Below are 27,355 nucleotides of genomic sequence, written 5' to 3' on the forward strand. Positions count from 1 at the left end.
TTGCCATATCTTAGATTATGTACCTTGTATATAAATAAACAGACCTTTAGGTCACATAATAAACAACACAAATCATTCATTCATCTCTTGTCAAAAACTGTGAAGACAAACAAAGTGAAGGAGAGCGTAAGGAATACTAAAAGGTGAAAAGCTTAAACACTCTCTCTCTCATACGCGGCTTCCACTCTGGCATCCACACCGTGGACTAATTTATCTGTTTCCCTATTATACCCCTGAAGCTAAACCCTCACAGGTCTAATAGAAAAGGGTAAAGATGGTATTTTAAGATAAGCCGACAACAAAAAGGAGATGACCGTTTGATAGATCCGCAAATCTCAGCCGTTTTCAAATCATTTATTCGGTAATTAATCACTAAAATCTTTAAAAAACTTCAACTTTTTCTTTTTGTTGTTTCCACTTCAAACGCTTGAATCCGATTCGCATGCCTATCGAATTCTAAAAAAACCTCCACTTGCATTTTTATTCCCAAAGAAAGAAAAAAAAACCCACTAACAGAGAGTGCTCTGATTCTTCTTCTCTAGTTGCGTTGAAGAACCCTAAAAACAGTAAAAAAAAGGTACCGTTTTTTATTTCTTTTTTGGGGGGGGGGGGGGGGGGGGGGGGTTGGGGGTTTGATGGCGAATCGTGTGGCGATGGAAGAAGACGTTACTGAATCTGTAACTTTGATGGTGGATTCAGTTGCTTCTTCGCCGATGACTCCGAAGACGGTGGTGATGAAGGACGATGATGATGCTCATCATCCTTACGCGTTTCATGTTTCCGGACCCAGGAATGTTGCTTCTCCTAACTGGAGAGATCTCATCAACTCTAGTTGGTAAATAAATAACTTTGATTCCTCTGTTCTGGTCTTTTTGTGTTTCTTCGTTAGAGAACGAGAGCATTGCAGAGCAAAACCCTGTTTCAATGCGTTGGATCTGAAGATATCGAAAAAAAATTGATTTTTTTTTTTTGGTTAGTTTAGTCATTTGTCTTAATTACAGAGATCTTTTACTTTGTGATCTCCGACATTTTCATGTTATTTCTGTGAGGTTTTTTTAATAAATAGTTTCTAATTTTGGCTATGTTCTGCTTCTAGCCTTCTACCCTTGTGATGATCTGGTGATTGCATTTGAATTCATCCTTGATTAAGAACCATATTGAATCCAAGGAACAAGCTAAATTTTGTACATTGGTTTGTGTTTAGTTGACTAGTATATGTGATGTGGTTGTCTGAAGCTAATCATGTAATGTTAGGTTCTAGTCTTTTTTTTCTCTAAACCAGTTTTTGTTTTGCAAGTTAAGTTTTAACCTTTTGGTTTGATTTTTTTCTGTATATGTAGGAAGGATCCTAACTACAAGAGAACAGTAATGGCATGCTTTATTCAAGCAGCTTACTTGCTTGAACTCGACAGACAAGAGAATCGAAACGAGCAAAACGCTCTCGCCCCTAAATGGTGGATTCCATTCAAGTACAAGTTATCACATACGCTGATTGACCAGAGAGATGGTTCCATATTTGGTGCTGTTCTTGAATGGGACAGAGCAGCTGCAATGGCAGATTTAGTTGTCATCAGACCCAGCGGGGCACCGAAAGCAGTACTGGCGCTGCGAGGAACGATACTAAAGAGTCTTACAATGAGACGTGACATTGAAGATGATCTCCGGTTTTTAGCTTGGGAGAGCCTTAAAGGTTCTGTGAGGTTTAACGTCGCTCTGGAGGCGTTGCAGTCAGTAGCAAAGAGGTACGGAAGCAGTAATGTATGTATAGTGGGTCATTCGTTAGGAGCTGGTTTTGCATTACAAGTTGGTAAAGCTTTGGCTAAAGAAGGGCTATTTGTGGATGCTCATTTGTTCAATCCACCTTCTATATCTCTAGCTATGAGCTTACGAAATATTGGTGAAAAAGCTAGTGTTGCTTGGAAAAGACTCATGTCAATTATTCCTCCTAGAAACGAGCCTCTGATACCAAGTGGGAACCAAGGACAGGTTTCTCCTAACAATGTTTCTTCAGGGTTCAGGAACTGGGTACCGAGTTTCTACGGGCAGAGTCAGAAATCTACTGTGGATTTAAGAAAATGGGTGCCTCATTTATATGTGAATGATAGTGACTATATCTGCTGCCACTACACTGACCAAGATGGAGTAACAGAGAAGAGGGAAGTGAACAACAACAAAGAGAACAATGGTCCTGTTGTAAACTCTAATTGTCAGGCAGCAGCGAAGCTTTTTGTGATGTCGAAAGGGAAACAGAAGTTTCATGAGGCGCACGGGCTAGAACAATGGTGGTCGGATAATCTAGAGCTTCAATCAGCTATTCACAGCAGCAGGTTGATCAGTCAGCAACTTAAGTCCTTATATAGTATCAAGTAAACATCACAACTCTTTTACCAGTTTTTTTCTATTCACCATGATGGTAACAGATCCATCTCCATTGTTCAATAAACACATTTACCCTGTCTTTATGTTTAAGAACACTTTGAGGAAATGTAACAACATAAATGTAAGAAAGGTCATTTGTAACTGATCTGAAACATTTTGTAGAGGAAAAAGAAATTGAAGATATAACTCCTTTTTGAAGAATCTGGAATCCATAAAGAGTGCTGTGATGTGTCCCCACCATTGAAGCTTTATTAAGAGTAATTCATAATACAAAACAGTCGTTAGAGAGGAACCAACAGAGACAGATCCATGTGCAGATTTCAGTTTGGTGGTTTTACTAATTGAATGTGCCAAATAACTTAACGGCTGTGACAATCATATGGGGCCACAAATAAACAAGTTGAGAATTTTTGTGAAGATATTTGAGAAAAAAAGGTATAAACAAAACAACTGCCATGTGCTTTCGACCAACATTATCAGACAGGACATACCATCACAATCCAACTCATATTATGCAACAAAAACAGTTTCAAATTGCAGACACTGAAGGGTCACAACACTGGTTCTAGATTAAGATAAAACCAATTTGTACTTGAGAAAGGATCGAGTTTTAGAAGTTTTTAGAGGACATGGAAAAAAGTTGAAGGATCAAATCAAACTCTGATATGATTAGCTCACAAAGAAAATTAAAATAAGAGGATTACAAACTCTACAAAGGTATTACATTATTTTTTGTCTACAGACTAATCAGCAATTACTCTCCCTACATCAATCAGCCAAGCCTTATGAACAATCAACTCATCAAACAACATATAAGAGGAAACGAGAAAAAAAAATCCAGAATCACCGATACGTTTTCTTAAATACAGGTTAATATCGTATCCGCAGTCTCCTATGGCCTTGTAAAGACGCCCCAAATCTTACTCCGGGCAAGATTCTCCGCCAATTTCTTAGCTCCTTCAACATCCATCTCCACAAGCTTTTGTAAATGCAAGCAAGCACCAGCAGCAACAACTTGTTTCCTGCATTTCTTAGAAGTTACAAGCAGTTCCAAAGCAGAGATTGTGTATCGCTGATCCAATTTCTTAATCTTGGGGTCCAAAAGCTGAACAAGACTGACTATACCCTTCCCACTCTTCTTAAAATTCTTTCTGTTGTTCGTGCACACCAATAAAGTTGATAGAGCTTTGGAAGCTGCTTCTTTCTCTTCAATGGCTTTACCATCTAACATATCAATCAGTGGACCAATGCATCCGCTTTCACCTATTTCTTTTCGGCTTTTTGAGCTAAAACCTAGCGAAGAAACAGCCTCAGCAGCTGCGATTCTCACACCGAGAACCCCACAACTCAACACTGGAACCAAACGAGGGATAAACCCTTCAGAGATAACAACTTCTCTCACAATAGGACACAAAGTTAAATTCTTTAAAAGCACAACTCCGACCTCAAGACTCTTAACATTAGAAACAGAATCCCAAAAGTTCTTTAAACACTGAATCCCTCCTTCTCTAACAATCGATATCATCAAATCCTCATCCCCACTCGTTAAATTAGCCAAACATCCTACAGCATTCTCTTGAGCTAGAGACGTACCAGAAGAAACCATAGAAATAAGAACAAAAATCGCGTTTTCCTCAACGAAATTCTCTTTGGTCTCTAAAAACGAAGCTAGATTCCTCAACACACCAGCAGCAAAAGCCTGAGAGCCAGGACTCCCACCTTGACATATCTCCAACAGAGACGAGATCCCACCTCTACAACCAATCGCTCTAGCGTTCTCCTTAGACAAACTCAAAGCTTGTAAAGCAACACAAGCTTTCTCTTTAGCAAAACCACTTCCTGATTCCAGAACACGAAGGAGATGATTCAATAGAGACAAGCCTTCAGCTATTAACACATGTTTACTACTCTCAACCATAGAGATTCTAGAAATTACAGCTACAGTCTTCTCCTTCATCCCTAAAGAACACGAATCAAGTAACCTAACCAAAACAGGAACAACTCCTTGAGCTACACAGATCATCACGTTCTTGTCATCTTCGTGAAGCAACTCAAGCAACGAATCAATCGCTGAGTTCTTCGATTCAACTCCACCGATCTGTAATCGAATAACTAGATTCCTCGCTTCTAATCGAACAGCTTCCTTCTTCGACGAAATCGAAAACCCCGAGACGACGACGACGACTCCGTTATCCTGAAGCAGTCCGCTCTTAATCAGAACCTCAGCATCTTTTACATGTCGATCGAGTCTCGCCATGACCGAGTCAACCTCACTCTGCGTCTTGAGCTTACCTTCAGCCAAATCTGGTCCTTCGCACCTCGCCGCGATAGAAACAGCGTCGCTTAGCGTCTCGCGAACCGAAACCAGAAGATCTTGAACGAGCTTGTTGGAAGAAGAGCCGGCGAAATCGGAGAAATCGGAGAGCTGAGTTTTGAGATCGGCGAGTTTGGCGCGAATTGAAGACCATTTGCACTTGAAGCTAATAAGCTTAGGGATTGAGTCGAGGAGAGAGGTGATAACTTCCGTTAAACTCCGGTCACCTTCGTCGGAGTTAGGTACCGTCATCGGAATTAGGGTTTGACTGAGAGAGTAGAGAGAGAAAAGAGGAAGAGAGAGAGTAAGAAGAGGTGTGAATTAATGGGAACAGTGGGGATGCTCCTTTGCTTTTGTGCCAGTTGGGAAATTGCGAAATACAGGGAGGGAAATGAGAGTTCACGCGCTTTCGAAAGCGCGTCTAGTTCACTGTTTTTGTGAAATAAGAATTAGCTTCGTCAAACCCAATGATCAGAATCTTCATGCATGTTACGTGGACAAACCAATATCTATATATATATATTTTATAATTAGAAAAAGTTATTCACTTTTTTAAGTTGGACTTTTTTTGGGAGCTAATATTTGGACTTTTACTTACTGATATATTTTATAGAATAAGGTTGATTTTGATGTACGACTCTTTTTTTCTTTTCTTTTGGGAATATAGTGTTTGTATATTGTCGAATTTATATGAAAGTGTTTTGCAATGACAACTAATTTGCTCTTTTATTTGTTTTTTACAACTAATTTGCTTAGCAATTAAGAGTATCTCCATCAAAGCATCTTAAGTAAAGTATCTTAATACAGATTTTATTTTTAATTTTGAAAAAAGTGAAATTAAAAACTTCATAATAAACTTTAATATTTCATAGGTTAGTTGAAAGTTGTTAAATTTGAGGATTTTAAAAATATTTTTTTTTAAAAATTTGAGAAATAGAAGAGAGACCAGTTATATTGAAATTCAAGTGCCAAAACATATAGATTATTACAACGAAAACTCATGGTTAATTGTCTTGGATTGATCTGATCATTTCTTTGGATAAGTTTGACGGTTGGTTGGTTGTTGATGGCGCCATCGTAATGACTATGAAATACAAACTAAAGAAGAAAACACAACTAGAATCAGTCTCAGACGACTATGAGAAAGATAGACAGGGAGAGAGATATAATGAACTCTCAAATGCTCAAAACAAAACTATGACATATGCAAAATCCATGCGTCAAACAAACAACAACAAGCTCTTCATAATCGATTTACATGAAACAAACATCATTAGACTCAACTTGTGTTTTTTTCTTCACAGCCAGGACAAGCTTTGCAACATGAGTTCAAAAACACCACTCGAGATAAACCATATCAATCAGTTCTCAGTTATGATGAATTCAAGAAACACAAGTAAGAATCAGATATTTCCAGTAGGTAATTCTAATTCGATTTCAAAGGTGGTTTGCCAAAAAAGTCACAATTAGTGAATCCTACAATATACTATCCACGAAAAGCCCTGAATCCAGTATCATGTCGATATAAATTCAAGAGACCAGTTATATTAAAATCCATAAAACTAATGATTCATATCGATCTACTAATGAAATCAAAGAGATTATTACCTAGAGAAACGATTAAACCAAACAATTCGAGAATTGACCACTTCAATCTCCGATTTGGTGAAGCAAAAACCCTCTCCAATTGATGAACCGCCACCGTCGATAGTGCCGCAGTCGATCGAGATGATGATATCGCCTGTGAAAGACGCTTTGCCCAGTGTTATACATCTTCTCTCAAGCTTTTCCATTCTGATCTATCGATATCGAAGAGACGAGAGAGGAGAGACAGAGAAACGATTAAAGAGAGAGAGAGGAGAGCAAAATAAAATCGGGAAAGAAGAAAAAGAATTTTTTTTTTTTTTTTTTACTCCAACCAATCACAAACCAACACACCGATGGTTCTTAATGATCCTAAAACATCTAAGCTAACAATCGATTCTTAGCAAAATCAGATTATTTCCATTATAATTAATCTGCTTTTTTGCTAAGCAACTTGTAAGATATTCACTAAGATGCTTTGATGGAGATACTCTAAGAGTGTTTTTAGACTATTCTTTAGCCAAGCGGAGTTAGTTTAATGGAAAACTGCAATTGGGTTTTGACCATGGATTAAATTTTACTATTATGTTTATATATGTGTTTTCGGTATTTTAAAAGGATTTTATAAAACTTGCTTAATTTAATTATAATGTTATGTTAATTAATTATAAAATAATAATAATAATAATAATTATAATGTTATGATATTTTGAGGATTAATGTTTATTATCTTAGACATCACTTGATTATCATGTTATCTTTTAAATTACAAGGAGAAGAAATCTCACTTTTCGAGTCAAAGTATTGCAGAGCATTTTCATTAAATTAGAAAGAAGTTTATGCGAGCAGTTCCACGTTCTAACCCATTTATCTATTTTTTAAAAAAGTAAAGTAATTTCATTTTGAGGAGAGAATTTTGTCCAACCTTACTTTATTTTAGAATTAAAAGTAAAATTCTCCAAATTTTAGTGTGAATTAGAAATAGAAGTCTCCAGAGAAAAAAACAGAAATTTATACTTTGAAGATGAAAATAAAATGAGAATTTGTTATAAATATCTTTTTTGAGATACCTTTTAAAGAATGCCTTTTTTTTGAACATTTTCATTTTTACATTTTTTTACACAATTATAATATGTTAAATTAATTTTTATAATTGTTTTTTAGATTTGGTTTCTCTATTTTACATTTAGGGTATAGTTTTTACTTTTTAGAGGATAGGGTTTAGTATATTGGGTTTAGAGTTTAGAATTTTGTTATTTTATATATTAAAAGAGGTATTTTTGAAAATAGATACAATGAAATAGTATTTTTGAAAAATGACATAGAAAAATGGTATTTTGAAAATCTCCCAAATTAAAATAGGTTAGAATATTTTTAATTCTAAACTTTGTTTTAGGTAAAAAATATAGAAATGAGTTACAGATGATCTTACATTTATGCGAAAACTAACTAATGATGAATTGTTTATTGTTTTTGATAAAATATGGAAATGATCATCACATCAATTCTAATTGTTGTGCAAAAAAATAATTAATTGACATAAAATTAATCCATCAAATGATTCGGAACTGAGTTCCAAATTTTTCTAAAGTGAAATTTATAAACATAAATATCCAGGCCCGGCTCAAAACAAAATTAGACCCAGTGCCAAAATCAATAAAAAACAATTTTGTGGTATATATTTTCGAAACTCAGAAATTTTGGACCCTAAAATGCTTAGTAAAATTGTTGAAAAATGATGGGACCCTGTGCATATGCACCGTCAGCACACCCTTAGAGCCGGGGCTGTAAATATCCTACTGCAAACATCACAAAGGCGAATCGAAATATTGTTTTTAGAGATATTTTATTTAAATACATATTGCAAAACAATTAAAATATATGAAACGCTAACTTTTATTGAATTATTGTATTTCAAAAGCTAAAATCAAAATTTCCCTATGATTACTTTTGGATTGATATATGAACAAAACATTTTGCTGGATTTTTGAATAATATTTTAGAGATACATGATTCTAAGCTGCTAACTAACATGCAAATTTTTTTGATGCATGGTTAAATATTGTAAGAAAAATGTCTTAATAATGAAAACTGAAAAGTAAAAAAAGCTAAATTAAAGGTAAAGGTTTGGTATGAGTTAACCTATTACTAAACCCAGCTTAGATTTAAAAATGATGTAATCCAACTAAAATATGAAAAATATGAAGTCAATCTTAAGTCTTAACTAACTTTTCAATGTGAGGGTAACTAGAGATCAGTCACTACCAATGGTATGATACTTAAGGGTTCTATTTAGGTGTGCCATACACTTTTTGGTATTTAAAACCTATGTAAGGTGATATATGATCATGTTATGTTCTGATTTTCTCAATTTTAGTTGAATACTATGGAGTTCTTGTTTTGGTGGGATTTTTATTTTAGTATTACTCTTATTGAGATGTTATAATGTCATTACTCAAACACATTATCAATTTATCATGATAAAAAAAATGTTCAACTTAGCCGAAACATAACAACAAGCACAAATTATAACTAGTACTATTATTATACCAACTGAACTAACAATCTAAATTTATTACACCCAGCTCCTTCAAACTTCCGTAAATAATTAAATATCATGGCATTGACCACATTGAAACCTTCCGAAGACAAAACAATAAGCAGGTTCTTTCCCTGTTCTAAAAATTCCCGCTTAACCCCGATTAAGTTCCGTAAAATCGTAGATCCATTTTTCCCGTCTCGATTAATGATTAATTCCCGCCTAGCATCGATTATCCGATTATGTCTGTCTAATTTGAATATACTAATTGTTTTTGGAGTCAAAAATAATTCAAATATATATATATTTTGTTATTTAGACATTTAAATTAAGAGTTTATGAAGTTTTATAAAAACTAATGTACAAACTATTAATAAAAATCATAAATCTTTTTTTTTCGACCAACATGAATCCCACGTCTGTTTGATAGCAGCCTCCTCTTGTCTGCGCAAATAATTCACGATAGTAATAGGATCTCTGTACGAAACATAGCAGAGATCATGACCAGTACCAACTGGCTTGTTGTGAGGCTCCTGAAGCTTTCTCTTCTTACACTTAGGTGAAGCATTTGCCCTAGCATTCCGCTGAGCTTTTGTAACCATCCTTGATGCAAATTCCGCAGATTAGGGTTCAAAATGACATCGTGACGACAATGATGAATTACGGCGAGAAGGCAATGATGAATTTACATGAAGATAAATCCATTGTTGTATTCATGAATTTATCATAAAGGTAAAGGAGTTTGAGTCTCATTTTTGAGTTTTATTTTTTTAACTAACACACGTTTTTAATAATTGAACACAAAATCTCATCAGAAATTTAATTTTGATAATTTGTTAAGTTAGTCAACTTTACAATGTGACTTATTTGGCAAAGTTAATAAAAACTAGCGATTAAATGATAAGTTGATAAAAAATTAACGATTAAAAATGAAAATCAATAAAAATTAAAGCACTATTTAATTTAAATCAAATTTGTGGTTCTTTTGATATTTTTGATAGTCGAGAATTTTTTTGATATTTTTCCCATTTTTCTGACATCGTCACTTTCATACCCAACAACACTTCATATCAAAAAGTGTTGGGAGTGCTCATTACTCTCATCCAAGTTCACAATAACAGTCGTTCCAACAAAATACATGTGAAGAAGGCACTCATTCTCCACAGGGGAACTACCCACATCTAGATTCCTGACATTACAGGATGGATAGTCCCGCATCATATCTAAGATCGACTCTTCTGCCCCATTACACATTGGGCAAGTCGTCTCTTTCCCTATTACTTGATGACCAACCAACTAAAGAAAGACCCGCATTCTTTTCGATACCACCACTCCCCATATCCATTTGAAGAAACTCGCCATACATGGCCTAGCCTCCCGATCATATTTCAACAAAGCATATGCAGGTTGTATTGTGAACTCAATATTTGAAGTACCTTGCCAAGATAATTCATCCTTCATCCCAAAGAAATCATTCACTACCACTGCCAACAACCGGTGAGTAATATTCACTGGTAGAAAGTGGCTAGTCTGCGACACATCTCAGCCTAGCCCCACTGTCCAGTATGCTTCTACTGGTTTATTTTTCTTTCTTGATATAATTTTAGTTTTATTTTTAATCAACTTTCAAGTTATTTCATTACACACATTATTTTGAGTTTGAAGTTTTATTATTATGTGATATATTTCTAAAAAATATTATTTTCCGCAGCATTTCAATATTTCATAACACTTTTATCTGAAACTCCTAAATATTTAGAGATTTTTGGAATATTTTTTCTAGGAGATCGTCTGTATATTATATATATATATATATATAGAGGTTAAAAACTAAATTAAAAAAGAAAAGGAACCGATTGAAAATAAAGAAAAGGCCACTGTGTCACTTTAAAAAACCCTAATCGCTCCTTCTTCGTTTTCCTCTGTTTTCTCGGATTCAAATTCAAAATTCGTATATGTCCATGGAGTAACCTCGACATTGAACTACCTACACACAGAGTCGAGTGCTTCGGCCATATCTTTGGATTCGGAATCGTGCGCTTCCTCTTTCTCCTTTTCTCCGAGAAAACACCCAAGCTATTGTCTTCACTTCGCCGCCGGCAGACCTAGAATCATAAAATGGTGTCGCCGAAAGAGTTAGTAAGCATAGTACACTCTTCGCTACTCGGAACATCTCGGCCAACTCCAACGCAGCGTATCGAACTCACCCATGCCATTCGCAACTCATTTTCCTCTATTCAGAACCTCCTATTATATCCGGTACTTGCTCAATTTCATAGTTCACTCGATGCCTCTCTTTCAATTTTCCCTGGGTACAGTAACGATTTTTTTTTTTCCAATCTCTGGGCAGCCTCCGAAACCGTCGGACAGAGCGCAAGTTCAGTCCCGAGAAATTAGACTCCCGGATTCGCTGCCTATATCTTTGGATGACCAAGATGTTGCTATTGTAAGTGTTTTTTACGAATTTGGGAGACGAGTGTTTTGAGTCTGAGATATTCTTGGTCTAGTGGATGTTAAGATTTCAAGATTTAGATATGAACATAGGTAGTGTATTTGAGGATTTTCAAATACAATACAACCTTTTGGCTTCTGTTTAACTTTCTTCATCTTCAGAGACTGGTTAAAATTGATGTTACCTTATATTATCCTGGTATTTGAAAATATGTGTGATGATTTATATGGTTGATATCTTACTGCCTTCAGAAGTTTTGCTCCTATTGACGTTGATGACTCGCTGTTCATTATCTTATATTGTTACTGATTGTAGAGTTTGAAACTGAGTGATGAGCTTCACCTAAATGAGATAGATTCTGTTCGTGTGCTTGTGTCTGCAAATCAGGAGGTGTGATTCTTCACTTTGCTTCTACTCTCATCTCTTAGCTTCTAAAGCTCTGGAGTTATTTTCTGCGATATTTTCTTATATTTTATCCTATGTTTTTAGTGGGGCTTAGTGGGACGGGACCCACTTGAGATTCAACGGCTTGCAACTGGACTGTGGTATACAGGGAGAAGAGATATTACATCAACGCTATACACACTCCTGAGGGTAGCTTACTCTCTCATTTTATTTCTGGCTTTTTTTTTTCCCCTTCTAGTGTTAGTAGCGTTAATGCGTTATCACACATTACCATTTTTCTGGTTGAACAGGCAGTTGTTCTGGACCAGGGGCTTGAACCTGATCTTATAGCTGACATTCAGGGACTCTTAGAAGAACTGATCAAAACTGGTCTTAGACAACGGTTGATTACTCTTATAAAGGTACTGACCACTAAGGTTCTTTTGAGATACATCCTCAATTGGTTTCAAACTCAAGATTTTCAGTATATATGTAACTAAAATAACTTCCCACTTTGCTGCATGAATTTATTTTGAAGAACTTATCTTATTGACAATCGTTCTCATTACTGCAAAGACTAATTCTCTTGTTCGTTGAATATCCATGAGCATATCTGTATAGCTACAAACATTTCAGTCTACATTTCATTTGTTTCTCATGATCTTAGAGGTAAACAGTCTTTCTCCAATTAGTAATTGAATATCCATTTTTCAAATGTGTAACTATTACTTATAGTGCACATTGAACCGTTGTGCTAACATACGGTATTGAGACCATTACAAATTTTTCCGCATCAAGAAAATGGTTGTTTGCTGTTTTTGCCTGCTCTATTATGTCATTGTTGTTACTTTTTAAAATTGTCAACTACAGTGCTTAAGACACTTGGGGGAATGTATTTCCTAAATAATATTCATCTTTGAGATTCGTTTTCTATATTATCTTTTAATTCAAAGACAGTTGCGATTACCTTTAGTGTACCATTTGTGATTTACTTCTCACTTTGCATTAACATCAACACTCTGATGTACCTTGACTTCAAATTATAGTGTTCACATCAAACGAGTCAAGAAAATTTAAAGATTTACTTTTGAAACTTCAAAAAGTCAGTGATTGTCCCCCATCCATGTCCATTGTCTTCATAGCTGAACATTTGTAGCAAAAGCATGCTCTAATCTATTGAAAAATATTAGATGTAAAGGTTCTTTTAGATGATCTTTATGACTTGATAATTTTGCTTTTTGTTTTGTTTTTCTTTAACATTATTATGTAATTACTGTCATGATGCAAATTCGTTGTTGTTAGGAACTCAATCGGGAGGAACCTTCTGGATTGGGTGGGCCCTTATGTGAGCGATACCTTATTGACTCAAGAGGTGCTCTTGTTGAACGAAGAGCTGTTGTTCATAGGGAAAGACTGATTCTGGGACATTGCCTTGTTCTTTCAATTTTGGTTGATAGACCTGGTAAGCCTGTTTATTTCTTATAAAGCTTTTGTGCGAAGATTAACAATGCTTCTTGTTATAGAAATTCAGTTGTTGGATACAGTGCTTTCGTTAATGGTTTGATTTTTTTCATGAAAAAGACAGCATAAGTTGCATTGTCCACCATAGTAAGTGAAATTATTGATATGTGGTTTACACATTTGCTAGGACACTTCTTATGCCGGACTAGTCAGATCATTTGGTCAATGTGCTGTGAAATATATTGTGTTTATTATATATATATATATATATATATATCAATTTATGTGTGTGTAACTATGCATTGAACATTTTTGACTGAAGTTGAGTATCATATGTGAATATGGTGTTTGGTATACATCCTCCATTATTCTGATCTCATTTATGAAAATTTTTAAAAGATACTACTTTTTAATAATTATTAAGTTGTTTATTAATAGGATTAAAACACTCTTGTTGTATTATATCTTTTGTTATTGCTCTAGGAGATTTCTGTTTCATATTCATTCTTCTAACAAGTTGTTTATTGCAGGTTCGAAAGATGTAAAGGATATATTCTATGTTTTAAAAGATAATGCAGCTCATTTAACTGAAGGAAATGACACCATAAGTTCTCAGGTTCATGCTAGTACTACTTACTCTTCATGACATCGTGGCTTTTTAAGCTTTCTTCCTTCCCTGCTTATTTAATATAAAATGTGTTAATTTCTGATAAATGATTGTTATCTTTGTTGCAGATTACTTTTAGTCTTCTGTTTTCTCTCATCATCACCTTCGTATCAGATGCAATCAGCGGACTATCTGATAAGTCATCTATGATATCTCAAGATGCTTCGTTTAGGACAGACTTTCAGGATATTGTAAGACGAGTTGATACATTTTTCTTTCGCTTCTTATCCCTGTCACTGACACTCGAAAACACACTTCTGCCTTTCTTACGTCCTGATCACCTTTCAGGTCATGGCTTCTGGCAGTGACCTCACTGCTGATGGGTTCATTGGTGGCATAAGGCTTGCCTGGGCTGTACATTTAATGCTGATATATGATGGAATATCTGGAATGGATACAATTCCCACGGCTTCAACAACAGATATGAGGCACATATGCTCCTGCCTGGAGTCCATCTTCTCAAAAAATGTGTTTCAGTTTTTGCTGGATAATGTTCTTCGTACTGCAGCCTACCAGGTACTTTCATATAAACGTAATCCCAAGTTTCTATCTGGATTCACTGTTCACTTGATATCACTTGACGAGCTAGTGGAAGATTTTTTAGGCTACTGGAAGAGTTACCTTGATTTCCCAGCTAGTGATGACATGTTTAGCTCCTTAAACTTTTCTTGAAGTTTGAGTCAAAATTATCTCTACCTTTGCTTATAGAATTTTGTATTGATTGAGCTATTATGCATGAAACATGGATCAGAAAAAGAGCTATTTTGTAATGGTGCATATGGTGTTTATACTCTTTCTTCCTGACAACTGCAGTGTATATTGTCTGTTTCACTATAATTGATTTATGTGTAGGCCTGTATGGATGCCATTTTATTCCTTTATACAGTCTTTACTTGATTAGTTATTCCCAAATGTGAGAGTGTTTCCATTTCTTTATGCTGATTGTTCTGCTTCTAATCCCATTATATATTTATTAATGATTTCATTATTGAGTATATGATTTTACTTTATTAGTATTCGGTGGGTTCCTATTTGGATGCTGTATTCATTCTTGTTAGTCTCTAGGATGTTGCTAAGTCAGATATTAATTTTAAGTCTCTTTCAGGTTTTCTACTATGATCTTTGATTTTCCTGACTCAACCCTTCCCTCTTGTGTTGGTCTATCAATGGTTGACAAATTGTTACTTGCTACATGCAGAATGATGAGGAGGACATGATCTACATATATAATGCTTATCTGCACAAGTTAGCCTCTTGTTTTTTATCTCACCCAATCGCAAGAGATAAGGTTTGTTAAAAATTCACACTACAGAAATTCTACTTAGTATTTGTGTATTGATTATACGTTGGTGATCAAAGTTTGACCGCTGCAACTTTATCATGTCAAGCTTGTAATTTTTTTCCGTACTTCATCGTCTGATATGATGAAGAATTGGTAATATCTGCTTTTCATTCAGAGGGAGAAACTTTTTGATGTATCAGCTGGATCGCTATGGGATATGAGTCTCATATAAACTTCATTAATGGCTGAACCTTATATCCTTGCTACTTTTCTGATGTTTTGATAGTCTAATAAGTTGAGTAGATGAGCCAAGATGAGAAATACAATAGCTTATCTATATGTTTATCTCCTGAGTCACCTGCCATCATTATTTTTCAGGTGAAAGAATCAAAGGACATGGCTATGAGTGTTCTAAATTCTTACCGAACTTGTGATTCACTTGATGGTAGTATGCAAACTGAAGAGGCTGAGAAGCCACTGCCCTTCATTTCTCTTATGGAGTTTGTTAGCAAAATTTATCAGGTTGAGAACGACTACCAAATCGAGCAGTTATTTTTTTTTTTTTTTGTTTATTTTACACAAAATGTTTGAAAATAAGTTTGCTTGGTATTTTGAATTTGAGTTCTGTTCATATGTTTTTTGGTGGCTTATTTCTTTTTCATAGCACATGTGAGCATTCAGAAACCATGCCGGTCATATCTCGTTTTACATGCTATATAGACCTGTTTTTGTTTTTGTCTTTGTCTTTTGATCTTTACAACCTTTTACAGAAAGAACCTGAACTACTCTCTGGGAATGATGTCTTGTGGACATTTGTGAATTTTGCTGGAGAGGACCACACAAATTTTAAAACTCTTGTGGCTTTCTTGGAAATGCTGTGTACCTTGGTATGAGAAGTCTTTACATTGGTATTTTGGTGGGACCTCATTCACTTGGTTACTGATTGAGTATCCTTGCTGTCATCTTTATTTAATTTCAGGCTTCCACTCAGGAAGGTGCGTCTAGAGTTTATGAGTTGCTCCAGGGTACATCATTTCGCAGTATAGGATGGCCCACTTTGTTTGATTGTATAAGAATTTACGATGATAAGTTCAAGCAGTCTCTTCAAACTTCTGGAGCCATGATGCCAGAGTTCCTGGAGGGCGATGCAAAAGCTCTTGTTGCATATCTGAATGTACTTCAGAAGGTTATAACTATATTCCAAATATATTCTGTTTCAACTTTCATTCCACGTGTAATATTCTTATATGGTGCTTTTTATCTATAAGAATTTTATGTATGAAAATTTCAGCTTGTATTCCTAGGAATTGGGGTTAACTGCGTATTGGTTCTAGTTATGTATCTAAATGCTTTCTCAGGGATCATGGGGACAAAGCCATAAAAATTATCGATATGAGTTCCTAGGTGGGGAATGTGTTGTTTACATGTGCTTGCAAATGATTCCTTGTCTGTGAAACTGATCTTTGAACTTAAGATATTTTTTCTATGGTCATTAAGTCTGTTTTTCATATTTCGTAGGTTGTTGAGAATGGTAGTCCCGCTGAGAGGAAAAACTGGTTTCCTGATATTGAACCATTTTTTAAGCTTCTTGGTTACGAAAACATCCCTCCATATCTAAAGGTCAGTGGCGTACTACTGCAGATTCTTCTCCTTATACTGTGGACTCACAAATGATATGTGGAATGCGTCTGGTATTGGTATCTGTATAACTTGTGTTCATGGTAACTTTATTTTTGTGCAGGGTGCTCTTAGAAAGACCATTGCTGCCTTTGTTTATGTCTTTCCAGAAATGAGGGACACTATCTGGGCTTTTCTTGAGCAGTATGATCTACCTGTTGTTGTGGGATCACAAGTTGGAAAGAGTGACCAACCTTCTCAGGTAAGTGCTTCAAGGGGATAGTTAGTAGTAGATATTTTAACTCTACTTCAAGGGGATATAGTTAGTAGTAGATATTTTAACTCTACTTCTTTAGTTAATATTTCTATTATTATTGAGAATTTATTATAATTTATGTTTCTGCATTTATTTTCTAAACATTTTGTACTTATGCGTTAAAGAGGGGCTGTCATGTTGCAAAGTTATCATTGTTTCGCTATTTAAAGCTGGTGTTAGTAACACAAAAACAAAGAAGAGTATTTGTCTAATTCCTGCAACAACTTCATGTGATGAAAGTTTCCTTTTTCATTTATTTCGCTAAGACTCACATAACGCATTGTGCTATGTTCAGGATAGCTAAAACTTGTAATATCACGTGTTTTTTGATGCTGCTTTTACTTTTCCAGGTGGAGAGTATCTTTAGCGTATCTTTAAACCTAATGCCAAAATCCGTTTATATGCAGGTCTATGATATGCAGTTTGAGTTAAATGAAGTGGAAGCAAGGAGAGAACAATATCCTTCAACAATATCCTTCCTTAATCTTATAAACGCTCTGATTGCTGGAGAGAAAGATATGACTGATCGTGGGCGTAGGTAGTAGCCTTAGATTGTTGTATATCTCCATGACGCATTAGTCTTTGTATTTTCTTGGTCTAATGTTTATATGTATACTTTTGTAGATTTATTGGCATCTTCAGGTTTGTGTATGATCATGTATTCACCCCTTTTCCTCAGAGGGCATATTCAGATCCTTGTGAGAAGTGGCAGTTGGTTGTGGCATGCCTTCAACATTTTCACATGTAAAGTCCTGCTTCTGTGCTCTGTCTTGCGAGTTTTAGCAGAAATGATGACATGTTTCTACTTGTTTAACTTCCCTTAGTGTTCCTACCTTTTGTAAATTCCATCACTTTTTATTTAGGGCTCTAATAATGTTGAAGACTGGATTAACATTTTCTGTATTTCACTTCAGGATCTTAAGCATGTATGACATTCAGGAGGAGGATCTTGATGGATTTACTGAGCATCCACAGTTTTTGGTGTCGGTTGAAACATCATCACTGCAAATGCAGCTACCAATTATAGAATTACTTAAAGTACTAACTTAACTTTTTGATTTATTTTTCTTGTTCCAAAGGCAATCCTCATCTCAAATAGGCATGCAGTATACAGTATATAATTTGTTCCACGTTTCTGTTTGTTTGTCAGGATTTCATGAGTGGGAAAGCTCTCTATAGGAACCTCATGGGTATCCTTCAAGTTGGAGTCAGTTCCATCATCAGCGAGCGATTGAGTAAAACTTATGGGAAGATCTTAGAAAAGGCTGTACAACTTTCTTTAGAAATCTTACTGCTCGTCTTCGAGAAGGATTTGCTTGTTTCCGATGTTTGGCGTCCGCTGTACCAGGTATTTGGCTGTTCTTAGGTGTATCTGAGCTTTGTTTTGTATATCGCCAAGTCGTTCAAACTCCTTAATATGTGGTAGAGATTGTTATATGTGAGAATGCAGTTATATAAGTTTTTTTCCTTACAGAGGACAACTTAGTAGTAACTTCAAAACATTAAACCATTCTTAGTAGTTAAGACATTATATAACTTAGACGTTAAACCATTCTTCAGAGATTGTTCATCTTCAGTTTTGAACGTGTATTATAGTAACTTCACAACATTATCGTCAAAAATTTAAGTAATCCTTTGTCTCAAATTAGAATCACATGCTATTTTTCTTATCCACGATTAATGTAGGTATCTTCTCGTGCACCATTCGATTTAGGTAAGTAACTTCATGTCAAAGATAAAGTATAGAAAGCGTAGGAAAATTTCTCTATTGTTGTTAATCATAAGCTACTAGACTAATAGCAACTAAATAGTATTCTTCCCTCCAACTTTAAGTTAATTTATTTTGACCAATATTGGGCTGTGTGGTGTAAAATGTGAAACTGGACTCTATTGTTAATTTGACTATTGCGTGGAAACTTTTGGTATTAGTGATAGTTTGAACAACAAGTTTTCCTATAAAGCACAATCAGCATGCCTTCCCTGATTTTGTGTTAAGGTACAAGATGGTCAATAATGTTAACTTTTGTTATTGCTGCAGCCTTTGGATATAATTCTCTCACAAGATCATAATCAAATTATTGCCTTGTTGGAGTATGTCAGATATGATTCTCTTCCTCAGATTCAGCGATCTTCAGTCAAAATCATGAACATTTTAAGGTGGTAACAAATTTCGTTTGAGACATCTCTGTAGTTTGTTTAACCACATGTAACTTATTTTCGCAGATAGCATTAGTAAATACCATTATAAACTGCTTTCAGCTGTTTGATCGCTTTCCTTCGCTTTGTATAATTAGTGTAACCTTATGTTTCGATATAATTTACATGGGTTTTAATTAATCATACGCTTGATAACAGTTCTCGTTTGGTTGGACTTGTTCCAATGCTGATCAAAATTGATGCTGCGAATTCCTTGATCGAGGATTATGCGGCCTGCCTTGAGGTACGACTTGAAGAGGGTGAAGTTGTAGAGAACAGTTGTGACGATCTGGGGGTCCTTATTATGCAGGTTAGTTTCATTATTTGACTGTTTAGCTTAATAGAATATCAAACTATGTGCACTATGGCTTGGGTCTTATATGCTGTCTTTCATCATGATTGATTCTTCCGTACCTCTAATATCATCTCAATGGTATGACTTTCACATTTGTAGCTTCTGGTTGATAATATCAACCGGCCTGCACCAAGTATCACACATTTGCTTCTTAAGTTTGACCTTGATGCCCCCGTGGAAGGGACAGTTTTGCAGCCTAAGTTTCACTACAGGTTTGATTAAAATTTGTATGCAGAATCTTATGTAGTTCTTTCAACCTATAATCTCATTTTTGCTTTGCAATCTGCAGTTGTTTGAAGGTCATTCTTGAAATGCTGGAGAAACTTCCAAACCCTGATATAAACTTCTTACTCTTTGAGTTTGGCTTTCAGGTGGGACATGCTGATGCCGGATGTTTTTTCAAACAAGTGAATTTCTGTTTGTTCTATTGTCTTACAGTAATTTTTTCTTTTTGCAGCTTTTGTGCGAGTTGAATTTGGATCCATTAACTAGTGGTCCAACCATGGATCTCTTGAGCAGCAAAAAATATCAGTTTTTTGTTCAGGTACGCCAGATATTGCTTCTCCTTATATGAAAACAATGCCATTTTTTACTTATTGGCTGCCTCATTCAAGTCACAAATAACACATTTTTTTACTCGTCCTTACTTTACTTTCTTATTATACTATGACATTTACTTTACTTTCTTATACTATGACATTGCAGCATCTTGATACGATCGGTGTTGCTACTCTTCCAAAAAGAACTGGCAGCCAGGCGCTCCGTATCAGTTCCCTTCATCAGGTACATATACCCTACTTCTTCTGTGTCAAGTGTATCCGACTCTGATTAGTTTCATGACAGAATCTAAGTGGGTTTACTCTCTGCTATCTAATATGTGTTCCTTAAACTGATCAAGTGACATGATCAATAATTTAACACAATGCTACATAGTCCTTTTTCCTATTGATTCCATAACTCATTTTCTCAATCTCTACCTTTCCCAGAGGGCATGGCTATTAAAGCTCCTAGCTATTGCATTGCATACTGGTTCTGGAAGCAGTTCAGCTCACCTAGAGGCATGTCAGAGCATACTTTCTCATCTTTTTGGGCGGGAGGTAACTGAAGCAGCGAATGAACTTTTTTCGTCCAGTACATATCCTCAGGATGGTCTTGATTATGCTGGAACTAGTTCAATCAGTAAAAGTAAGGTGAGTTTAGAAACACCTCTGTTTTATGTTCTACTATGCTTTGTGGCATATCCTAGTTTTGTCCCTATTCGTGCCTATGTTCTGCACAATTGATTTCTAGTTCGTATGTTTATTCCTGCCTGTTTAGCATTGGTCTAAGGTGTCTACCATTCTATTTTTGAAACCATCCATGCATGATACGAATAACTGTACTGACCCCACTCTTTCTAAAGTCAGAAGTATGTTGCCTTGCAAGGTGATGTGCACCACCTCTTAACAGTTTAATATCCTTGACCATTAAAAAATTAAGATGTCTCCTTCTTTTATGCTACATCATTTTATTTCACTATAAATCTGACAATGTTACAATTTTCATCATTACTTGCCTAGTTTAAAGTCGTTTCATGTGTGATGCTGTCTTACTTTTGTTTCTTTTTTGGGTTGAGTTCAGGCATTGGCTTTGCTTGAAATTCTTCAGTTTAGATCTCCTGATGCTTCAATGCAGCTTCCTCAAATTGTGTCAAGCCGAAAATATGACTCACTGGTAAGGCTTGGGGAATATGGAGCTTTGTTTCCGTTAAATTTATTGCTCTAAATATGGAGTTTAAAATTTCAGGTGGAGGACATACTTGGGAACCGTGATACCTCTGTTAGTGGCAGTATCTACTATTATTCTGAGCGTGGTGATCGGCTAATTGATTTATCTTCCTTCAGCAACAAACTCTGGCAGGTTTGTTCTTGTGATAATGGACACCAAATCTCCTCTCTAACAAACATTAATGTTTCTCCTGTAATTTGATATTTATAGTAATTCTATTGTTTGTTTAGAAACTACATTCTGGATTTCCCCTAGTGGAATGTTTTCCAAATGTTGCTGAGCTTAGTGAAGTTAAAGAGACAATCCAACAGCTGTTGAAATGGGGCTGGAAGTATAACCGCAACCTTGAGGAGCAAGCTGCCCAACTTCATATGTTAGCTGGCTGGTCTCAGATTGTTGAGGTTGATTGCTTTCTTAAAAAAATCAGATCAGCTTTAGTATCATGAGCGTGTGCCACTCCTTTATCATATCAAGTATTTATCGTTTGTGTTGTGTTTCATATATTCTTTGTTTTAGGTGGCTGCTTGCAGAAGAATATCTTCTCTTGATAATCGGCCTGACATTTTGTACCGGTGAGTACCTTTTGTACCAGATTTTAGTTGCTTGAGAAGCTTTTTGAACAGTGCATGACTTGTTCTTCTCTGGTCGTTGGCAGGATACTTGATGCCTCTCTTAGTGCTTCCGCGTCTCCAGATTGTTCATTAAAAATGGCGTTCGTACTTACTCAGGTGCATTTTAGCTGTTAAGTAACTTTTGTTGTAAAATGTGTTGTCTATGTACTAACTTTAGGTTTTTATAGGTTGCCCTTACCTGTATTGCCAAACTTCGTGATGATAGATTTTCATTTCAAGGGGCCTTGAGTTCTGACACCGTGACATGTCTAGATGTTATGATGGTCAAACATTTATCCACTGGTGCTTGCCACTCAGTTCTATTTAAACTTGTTATGGCAATTCTAAGGCATGAGTCATCTGAATCCTTGAGAAGACGGTATGGTTCGAAGTTCCATTGGTTGTATTTGTACTTTCGTATAATACAACATAAAGTTATATTCTGCCCAGCTTAATTAATTTCTACTTTTCTCGGTTGCTAACACATTTTCATTTCTTCATCAGCCAATATGCATTGCTTTTGAGCTATTTCCAGTACTGCCAGCATATGATTGCTCTGGATGTGCCAACATCAGTTGTGCAATTCTTGTTGCTTAATGAGCAAGATGGTGAAGATTTGGATATCCAGAAGGCATGTGTTTGCTAATTAACCTGAGGCTTATTATATTCAGACGATGAATTTTAATTTTTTTTTTTTTTTTTTTGTTCTTTCAGATTGACAAGGAGCAGGCTGATCTTGCTCGTGCCAACTTTTTAATAATAAAGAAAGAAGCTCAGGGCATCTTGGATCTGGTAATTGTTACTTCTGTATTGAGATGTGCTATATTTATTTGAACAGTTTCACATTGCGAATACTAATTCCAGGTAATCAAGGATGCAAGTCAAGGCAGTGAATTTGGGAAAACAATATCACTCTATGTGCTGGAAGCTCTTGTTTGCATTGATCACGAGAGATTTTTCCTTAGTCAGCTTCAGAGCAGAGGTTTCATACGGTCTTGCCTTGGTAGCATTAGTAATATCTCCTACCAGGTAATTTTCCTGTGAATTTCTAGTGTGGTCATTGCTATGCATTTCCTTGTTGCACTTGTTGTAATTAGTGGTAATAAATTGATTTGGGTTTGACTGATAAACTAGCAAAAGTAGATTAAATTGTATTTGAGTCAATAATGCCCTTTCAGTGCATAGGAGTTCACAAATGCAAATGCGAGTGCACAGTATATTTATAGCAAGATGGTCAAAATAGAATCACAAACCTGTTAAATCTTCTTAACGAGCGGCATAATGTGTCCCATTAGCTGTTGGTTTGACTTTTTGATCCATATGAAAAGACTAGACACCGTATGTAACTCGTGTGTTTTATGCCCCATTACGTAGTAGGTATTGGGGATAATAATCTTCATATGCTGCTAGTTTACATACTTAAGAAACCTGATTTACATGTGGGTATTATAGTAGGTAGGTATTGGGGATTATATAATCTTCATATGCTGCTAGTTTACATACTTTAGAAACCTGATTTACATGTGGGTATTCTTATTTTGAGGACTTGACATTCATGCATGTGTATTTATCATATAATTGTTCCCAGGATGGAACACATTTGCTGGAGTCACAACAGCGAGCATGTACCTTAGAATCAGAACTGGCATTGCTACTTAGAATTAGTCACAAGTACGGAAAGTCTGGAGGCCAGGTTCTGTTCTCCATGGGTGCGCTGGAACACATTTCTTCTTGTAGAGCTATCAGCTTTAAGGTAATATATTATCTGTAGTTGTCAGGTTTTCTTTATGTGGCCTCAATATTTTATCTGCTTTTAATCCCAAAAGTGCCTTCCAGGGAAATATGAGACGGGTGGATATGAAACTTCAGAGTGATGTAGGATATGATGTGCAAAAGCAACGAACGATAATCACTGCTGTCCTAAGATTGGTGTTTGCTCTAACCTCATTGGTTGAGACCTCTGAATTTTTTGAGGTCAGCTGCGTTTCTTTAGATGACCTTTTCTTTATGTTCTTTTGGGTTGCTAATTTAACACTCTATTCCATATTGATTGGCCTGGTTTAGTAAGCATGAGTTGCCATTTATACAGTATCTTCCACATCGTTTAGGGACATTTTTAGACTTTGCAATTCTTATATTTTGACTTTTGATTTATTTGAGTTGTGTGAGAGTAATACAGTCATTCTAGAATTGAATGACAGACACCTAGTTCACTTTTTTTGAAATTTGAAATTAGTATATTATTGCGCTTTTCTCTTTCACTAAAACTAATCTGTTGTTTGCGTCTCTTAGAAACTTGAATGATGTCACTGATTTTCTTTGCTAATTTTTACATCTTTGAGGCCTCTAACAAGTAGAAGTAGGAAATAAGGGAGTGTCTTCAAACGTTCCAACTTATATAAGTATAATCACTGGATGACATTTGCAATATGTTTGCAAGACATAACAATCAAATACTGAGACATTTGTAAAATTTTGGACAATTAGTATTGTTCTTATTCTGGGTGTCTGATCTTTATGATCTAGAATTGTTTTTCACCATTCTTTTCCTATTCATATCATTAGTGCAAGTCATTGTTGTTGATTTTTCTTGGTAACTGATTTTCTTTCTTCGTTTTTCACCTGGGCGTTTGATAGGGGAGGAATAAAATTGTTCGTGAAGTCGTTGAGTTTATCAAAGGACATCAATTTCTTTTTGACCAACTTCTTCGCGAAGACTTCACTCAAGCAGATGATTTATTGATGGAGCAAATTATTCTTGCAGTAGGAATATTGAGCAAGGTAATTCTTTGGCGAGCTATAACTTCTTAATTTTTTTGCTTCTCTTTTCGTAATTGCGTCCTCAAGAGGGCTCATGAAATCCCCCAAGCTATAGATGCGTTTTCTGGAAAGTGAGTTTGCTTGTTTTGTAGGTCTGGCCTTTTGAAGAGAACGATGGATATGGGTTTGTTCAAGGGCTTTTTGATATGATGAGCAAGCTTTTCATCGTCTCCCCCATTAAGTCGATATCATCGCAGGTAGGACAAGTAGTTCGGGTACATGGATGAGTATATAGTTTCTCATATGTTATTGGCAGATTGTCATCTAATCCTTGAATTCTTATATTCGTGGGGTTTCTCTTTTTTGTTTCTCATCTGGTGGACAGAAGGGATCAGAGCTCAAATTGTCTCAATTGCGGTTCAGCTTGACTTCTTACTTATATTTTCTGGTGACCAAAAATTCTCTGAGGTTACAGGTAATCTTGTAGCCATTTCCCTCAGTTTCTCCTGTCCACGTTTTCACTGTTCAGTTGTTTGAATGAACTACAAGTAAATACTTATGTCCTTTGTCCAAACGCCCACTCCTCCCCCCAGGTTTCAGATGATTCTTTTGATAGTTCCACTAAACTACGCCAACCGACGTTGCTGTTGCTTGCATCTCTTCTTTCACATGTGACCGACTCCCTCGAGAGAGCAGCAGAGAAAAAGTCATTACTTCTTCATAAGGTATATTATCCTAATTCCTACTGTTTACACGTTTCAGACTCTTCTTTCCAATTATATATATATATATATATTCGAAATTGCATGTATAATTGGCAGATTAGAGACATAAACGAGCTCTCTAGACAAGATGTAGATGCGATCATCACGATGTGTGATTGCCAAGAATATGTCACACCGTCCGACAACATACACAAAAGGTTAGTGAATTTCTTTCTTCTGCTAGCTCATGCGTGCATATACTAAAACAGAAGTGGGTTATTCACATAGAATTTGCCCACCTTTCGTCCTATCAAAGATTAGTAAGACGCTTGACCATTGTTTTTATTTGTTTGTGGCGTGTTACTTACCTCAGGAGATACATAGCTATGGTTGAAATGTGCCAAATTGTGGGTAACAGGGACCAGTTAATCACCTTGTTACTACAACTTGCTGAGCATGTACTAAATATTATCCTGATCCATCTCCAAGATAGGTATACAACTTAATCTTCAACAATTGATATCAAGGGAATAAATTTACAGTGTGTATACGGTTTGCTCTAGTGTTTTTGTGCTGAACACTTGACATCTGACATCTGCAGATCCGTTAGTTCAAATGAAAGGGGATCATATGGTTCAAAACCCCATCTACAACAAGATGTTACAGTTCTCTGTGGCAAATTGTCGCCTACCATAGAGAGGCTTGCATTACTAAATGAGGTAGCCTTCTCGATATACTAGAATTTTTCGATTATATGTGAATGCTGAAAGTGGAAGGTGGTGGTGACCCAACTTCTCTCTATCGCAGGGAAAAGTAGGACATAACCTGAAGGTGTTCCAGAGACTGGCAACGACTGTTAAAGAAATGGCCATCCAAAACTGTATATGATAGGCTTGTCAAGAAATGTATTCTGGTGGTTGAACAATTTTTAAGTGAAATGGCCAAATCTAAAATTTAGTGTGGGTTATATTGTATAACTGGTCTTAGGTACTTCAGTCACGACAAAATAGTACCACATGAATTCAGATGATACTTTGTCTGAGACTCTGGGGGTGATTGGGAAGCTTTCACTTGTTTATGGAAACGCTAACAAATTTTTATAAATTTACATGTTTGCCCTATTTATAGTCGCAAACACACAGCTGAAAGGGATAAATTGGTCAGAAAAAAATTTAAGAACTTTTTTCTTTTTGTCCCCAAAATAGAAAAGTTGGGAAGCTAACATTTTTTGGTGTATGATTACAGCTTGAGCCATGTCCAAAATGAATTTGTTTTTTACCCTTTTTGAAATTGGATTTTTGAAAGGTTACTTCACCAATTAATCCATTTTGCGAACAATTTTCTAGTCACGTACTGAAAATTGATTTTCTGGCTAATTATTCCCATTAACATACATAATAATTACTATAAGCTAAGGGGAGGTATTGGTTTAAGATTTAGAAAAAAATTTAATGATTTTATGTTCTTGCTGATTGTTAGAATCATAGAAAATTGAAAGTTAAAAATGAAGGATTCTAAGAGATTGTTTAAGAAGTTTTTTAAAATCTTGATGATTTGTTTTTTCTAATCTTGTAAAATCTTTCTATTTGATGAAAGAGTTTTCATGACTTTTGTTATGAAGGAAATGATATAAAATCCTAAACCAATAACATAAAATTTGAATTTATTAACAATCCAAGATTCTTTTGTTTTACTTGAATAACATAAAACTTTTAATGACTTTATAAAGCTCTTAATCCAATAACACTATATTTATCAAGATTTTAGATAACTTTTTACAAATCCACAACCAATAACACCAAATTTTTAAAGAGTTTTTAAAAGTTTTGATTGAATAACAACATATTTTACCTAACTTTTAAAGTCATTAAAATTCTTTCTAAATCCTAAACCAATACCTCCCCTAAGATGAAATCCAAAATCCATATTGTAAGAGTATAATGTACACAACAATGATCTATCGAATT

General features: G+C 35.5%; 3 protein-coding genes across 4 annotated transcripts; 2 read left to right on the top strand and 1 right to left on the bottom strand.

Moving 5' to 3' along the window:
- Nucleotides 1-330: 330 nt before the first annotated feature.
- LOC104725591 (GDSL esterase/lipase At4g10955) lies at nucleotides 331-2,580 on the top strand. Its single transcript, XM_010444268.3, has 2 exons — nucleotides 331-835; nucleotides 1,341-2,580. Exons 1-2 carry the CDS (start codon nucleotides 636-638, stop codon nucleotides 2,368-2,370), a joined length of 1,230 nt encoding a protein of 409 aa, XP_010442570.1. The 5' UTR covers nucleotides 331-635; the 3' UTR covers nucleotides 2,371-2,580.
- A 445-nt stretch (nucleotides 2,581-3,025) lies between these two features.
- LOC104728775 (uncharacterized) lies at nucleotides 3,026-5,180 on the bottom strand. The gene has a single exon (XM_087473306.1). The coding sequence runs from the start codon at nucleotides 4,943-4,945 to the stop codon at nucleotides 3,272-3,274; it is 1,674 nt and encodes a 557-aa protein (XP_087329432.1). The 5' UTR covers nucleotides 4,946-5,180; the 3' UTR covers nucleotides 3,026-3,271.
- Nucleotides 5,181-10,648: 5,468 nt separating this feature from the next.
- LOC104728777 (nuclear pore complex protein NUP205) lies at nucleotides 10,649-26,509 on the top strand. 2 transcript variants are annotated; one of them, XM_087473308.1, is made up of 45 exons: nucleotides 10,649-11,075; nucleotides 11,167-11,262; nucleotides 11,584-11,658; nucleotides 11,758-11,862; nucleotides 11,964-12,074; nucleotides 12,955-13,114; nucleotides 13,644-13,729; nucleotides 13,849-13,971; nucleotides 14,069-14,296; nucleotides 14,979-15,068; nucleotides 15,441-15,584; nucleotides 15,833-15,949; nucleotides 16,042-16,248; nucleotides 16,581-16,682; nucleotides 16,804-16,941; nucleotides 17,403-17,533; nucleotides 17,620-17,739; nucleotides 17,910-18,033; nucleotides 18,146-18,343; nucleotides 19,034-19,152; nucleotides 19,351-19,501; nucleotides 19,646-19,758; nucleotides 19,836-19,917; nucleotides 20,004-20,090; nucleotides 20,252-20,329; nucleotides 20,533-20,736; nucleotides 21,167-21,259; nucleotides 21,332-21,445; nucleotides 21,544-21,714; nucleotides 21,830-21,885; nucleotides 21,969-22,041; nucleotides 22,113-22,303; nucleotides 22,429-22,555; nucleotides 22,639-22,716; nucleotides 22,789-22,953; nucleotides 23,513-23,677; nucleotides 23,761-23,898; nucleotides 24,562-24,705; nucleotides 24,837-24,941; nucleotides 25,073-25,159; nucleotides 25,278-25,409; nucleotides 25,506-25,606; nucleotides 25,762-25,881; nucleotides 25,990-26,107; nucleotides 26,196-26,509. In XM_087473308.1, exons 1-45 carry the CDS (start codon nucleotides 10,935-10,937, stop codon nucleotides 26,274-26,276), a joined length of 5,589 nt encoding a protein of 1,862 aa, XP_087329434.1. In that variant the 5' UTR covers nucleotides 10,649-10,934; the 3' UTR covers nucleotides 26,277-26,509. The 2 variants fall into 2 exon arrangements, with proteins under 2 accessions (XP_087329434.1, XP_087329433.1); XM_087473307.1 differs by having other exon boundaries at nucleotides 10,657-11,075; nucleotides 25,070-25,159.
- Nucleotides 26,510-27,355: the final 846 nt, after the last annotated feature.

Source organism: Camelina sativa, chromosome 11 (assembly GCF_030686135.1).
Source record: "Camelina sativa cultivar CO46 ecotype springtype chromosome 11, ASM3068613v1".
NCBI classification, from domain to species: Eukaryota; Viridiplantae; Streptophyta; class Magnoliopsida; order Brassicales; family Brassicaceae; genus Camelina; species Camelina sativa.

Coding starts and splice junctions, on each gene's coding strand:
- LOC104725591 (XM_010444268.3), top strand. CDS start 636: ATGGCGAATCGTGTGGCGATGGAAGAAGACGTTACTGAATCTGTAACT. Junction 836..1,340: donor GATCTCATCAACTCTAGTTG/GTAAATAAATAA, acceptor CTGTATATGTAG/GAAGGATCCTAACTACAAGA.
- LOC104728775 (XM_087473306.1), bottom strand. CDS start 4,945: ATGACGGTACCTAACTCCGACGAAGGTGACCGGAGTTTAACGGAAGTT.
- LOC104728777 (XM_087473307.1), top strand. CDS start 10,935: ATGGTGTCGCCGAAAGAGTTAGTAAGCATAGTACACTCTTCGCTACTC. Junction 20,091..20,251: donor AATATCAGTTTTTTGTTCAG/GTACGCCAGATA, acceptor ATGACATTGCAG/CATCTTGATACGATCGGTGT. Junction 22,717..22,788: donor CTCAGGGCATCTTGGATCTG/GTAATTGTTACT, acceptor TACTAATTCCAG/GTAATCAAGGATGCAAGTCA.